The following is a 4,030-nucleotide window of genomic DNA, read 5'->3' as shown; positions in this document are numbered from 1 at the left end:
TCACAAAAGCCTCACTTGTCTACCAAAAATCCAACTGAAAGGTACGGACATGGGTGGTTGCTTGGTCCTTGCTTGAGCTCTTTCCTCTAGCTTTCTTATTCTCGGTGGCAACCCACAAACAAACTCTTGAGCCTTTCGGCCTTCAGGTGAAAGTCCAACAAGGGTTTCTACCTTCCACGTGGCAAGCAACGACTCCAATATATCGGCATAGTCATTGGCGGTATAGACACCTAACTGCTGCGCAGCACTGGAAAAGTGTTGAAAAAGGTGGTCATCACGGCCATCATACATCAAGTGAGCTGGCATGGTGATTTTCTTCCTCATCATGTGAGCTAAAGAAATGACAGTATAATCGGGATCCAACTCAAAGAGCTTGGTCACAATCTTGGTGTAGGCAGCCTCATGGCGCTTCTCATCTGAGGCTATTATGCCGCATATTTGTGCCAACTTCAAGTCCCCGTGCTTCTTGGCAAGTTTGGCAGTGTTCCCATGAGAGATAGCGGTAGCCCTTTCCTGGAATGAAGTGAATATGAACCCCAAGTAGGGATTGTTCTCTCCCCCGGGATCCTATGAATACGTACACATATATGTACATTTATACATGCAGGTTAAGTATACACAAGAAAATTCAGGGCCTAAATAACATGTTTTTACCCTAAAATCAACGTTTAATAATTTCCCATTAGACGTTAATCTAAATTGAGCTTTCAAACAGTTTTCAGTTTTTTTACTTTGTACACTTGAAGACTATATGTGTTAATACTAAACATGTTTCCGATATTCAGTTTTATTTAAAATAAAAACTCGAAACTGATCGAAACAGAAATAGTTATCAAATGGTCTCAATTTTCTATATTTAAAATAAAAACTCAAAACTGATCGAAACAGAAATAGTTATCAAACGGTCTCAATTTTCTATTAAGGAGAAGGAGATTACATTAATTGATTAATTTGATTATTAGATGCATATAAATATATATATATATATATGCTTAAGGTGTAACATACCATTCCAAAAGTAATCAAATACTGAATGGTCTTCTCAATTTGGGACATGTCGACTCGTCCGGTGAGATAGAGATACTTATTAAGAAGGTCACCATGCCTTTTCTCTTCAGCAGTCCAGGCCCTGGTCCAGACTGCCCAAGAAGTAGGGCTTGAACCTGTTTCATCTGCAACTCCATCCAAAGTGTTGAGCATTGTTTGGTAAGTGGGAAGGGCGTCCTCAGTGATCATATTTCCCACCAAAACAACAAAGAAATCATCTGGAACCTCCTTTGCCCTCTCCCTCAGTTCCTTGATTTGCTCATGAAAACCGTCATCTCGGGAAGCCGCTGGATCAGGCAGAAAATCTTGAGGTTGCCAGCACTTTTCAACAGGTTTCAAGTGAGTCAAGATGTTGTCCTCAGCCCAGTCGTCTAGGGATTTAAAGATGCTAATTTTTTCAGGTGGCATGGAATGAGTGATTTCTTGATAAAGCAACTCTTGCCGAGGCATAAAAGCCTTCTTGTAACTGTAATCCCTATTAATCTTCTCATCAACCTTCAGATCTCTGCATACATATATTAATATATATTACTAAAACAGACAAACATGGATAAGATAATAAAAAATAAAGCAAATTAAAATTGTCTCACTTTGAAGGTGCAGGGCTGGATGAGCCCGTGAAGAACTTGGGAGATGTGAGGCAGCTGGTGATCAACATTGGTGGGAGATGAAGATGACATCAACCTCTTACCGTGAGTTAAATATTAAGGAAAGATACTTTGAGTTAATTAAATCCCTAGCTAGCCTATGCCCAACCCAACCAAGCAAACGAAACGACTACTTAACAATCTTCCCTCTAATTTGGGAAAACAAATCATGCGTTGTGTGTGTGGCATAAATACGAAAGCTCATGCGTTGGGAAAACAAATTATGTTATTTCATGCAAAAACTGTTTTGTTGAGAATATTGTCGCACGTTTGGAAATGGGCCTATCTACTCATTTTCAATTGATTTTAAATTGAATTACTCTAAATTGTTATAGAGAACCGGAAGAAGTATTTCTATGACTTCTCTCCCTCTTGCGAAGTGGACATGAATCAAATTGAAGACTATTAGGCCTCGTTTGTTACACATGACTGTCTTGACATTGACTTAGAAACTGTCTTGGCTTGGCTTCACTTGGTTTAAGTTGGATAACACTAATGCGTTTGATGAAAACTTGGACTACTACAAAAAAGCAAAAAGACGACAGTAAATCACCGTCGTGTATTCGGTTTTTCAATGGTCGTGGAATCCACTGTCATCTTTTCCCTCATAAACCACGACGCTAAATCACCGTCGTTGTTAAAATATACAACGTCATCAACAAATACAAAACGACGTCTTTGTACTGCAAAAAGATCTAAAAAAGCAGTCGAGGATGAGAATAGACGACCAACTCTCTAAAAAAACCGTCGTTAAAAAGGAAAAATATGACACATATTAACAGAACAAGGCCGCAAGATAGACATACAACGACGAAAATTAAAATAAGACGCCGTTAAATATCATTTTCACGACAATAAAAAATATGACGCCTTTAAATACATTAGAAGACGACGTTATTGATTCCTACTACGTCGCCTATATAAAAACAGCCGTCGTAAAATAAATTTTCCACTTCAATTTTTCTATAAAAGATGACATGGAAATAGTTGTCAGTGTCATTATTTACGACGTATGTATTTATAGAGTAGACGTTGAACAACGAAACAACGTCGGTTACAAATATATGAGAGTCGTATTACAAAATTTATACGCCCTATTTTCAGAAACAAACAACGACGATAAATATTAGACGTTGTTAAATAAAACAACGTCGAAAACAAATAAAAACAGACGTGTTTAGTCTGCTAAAGTTCTAAAAAATAGTCGAGGATGAGAATAGACGACCAACTCAAACAAATCACCGTCGTTAAAAAGGAAAAATATGACACATATTAAAAGAACAAGGCCGCAAGATAGACATACAACGACGACAACTAAAACACTACGCCGTTAAATATAATTTTCACGACAAGAAAAAATATGACGTCTTTAAATACATGAGAAGACGACGTTATTGAAATCTACTACGCCTCTTATTTACAAACAACCGTCGTGAAATAAATTTTCCACTTCGATTTTTCTAAAAAAGATGACGTGGAAATAGTTGTCAGTGTCATTATTTACGACGTATGTATTTATATAGTTGACGTTGAAATGCGAAACAACGTCGGTGGCATTTATATAGTCGACGTTGTATTTATATGTATTCATTACTCACGACGCACTTATTAATGTAGACGACGTTGAACTTCTAAACAACGCCGGTTCCAAATAAATGAGAGCCGTATTACAGAACATATAGACGGCGTTGATTATGATGAGAGCCGTATTACAAATAACGTCGTTTAATTGATATTAGACGGCGGTTATAATGAATTACCGTCGGAATTCATTTCGTTCCTCTTCGTTTATAAAAGAACTTGCGACGTGGAAAATGTATGATGACGTCGTATTTTTTAACGTTCAGATTATTTATCTCGTTTTTTAGACGTCGGTATTATGGGATTGGAGTCGTGTTATTTTGAATTACATGGCGGTTCTTAATCCTTCCCCGACGTGATATCCTGAATAATTGCTTCACAATAGCGTCGTGGTTCTTCATTGTTACGTTGCTTTAAGACGTCGGTAAATATGCTGAATAACTGGTTCACCATAACGTCGTGTTTTATTTGAACAGACGTCGTTTTTTATGCAGAATATAATGATGTAATCTGGAACCAGTATTTTTTGCACTGATTGTTTTGTGGCCAAAACCTGTATAACGAAAGTGAAGAAATCACATTACAATATATTACAAAATTAATGTCATACACTGCCAATTACATAAGCATCATTCAATCCATATATCTTCACACCCATCTCGAATATTTTGACCACCTAACTCACCCACCAGTTCATCAAATGTGTCAACATTTGGCATCCCTCTAGTAAATGGCTCACACTCAATTATCACATC

At 37.3% G+C, this 4,030-nt stretch overlaps 1 protein-coding gene across 1 annotated transcript in view; it reads right to left on the bottom strand.

The window, feature by feature from the left end:
• The window catches only part of LOC117615772 (stearoyl-[acyl-carrier-protein] 9-desaturase, chloroplastic-like), a 7,904-nt gene continuing 3,874 nt past the window's right edge, over positions 1–4,030 (bottom strand). The window contains exons 4-5 of the mRNA XM_034344920.1: positions 1,009–1,552; positions 1–567 (exon numbers count right to left, since the gene is read on the bottom strand). Coding sequence (XP_034200811.1) covers positions 1–567; positions 1,009–1,552 — 1,111 coding nt within the window. The remainder of the gene's footprint in view (positions 568–1,008; positions 1,553–4,030) is intronic.

This window comes from Prunus dulcis, chromosome 1, assembly GCF_902201215.1.
Source record: "Prunus dulcis chromosome 1, ALMONDv2, whole genome shotgun sequence".
Lineage (NCBI taxonomy): Eukaryota > Viridiplantae > Streptophyta > Magnoliopsida > Rosales > Rosaceae > Prunus > Prunus dulcis.
The sequence above is the reverse complement of the archived record's forward strand: the minus strand, read 5'-3'. Positions and strand labels throughout refer to the sequence as shown.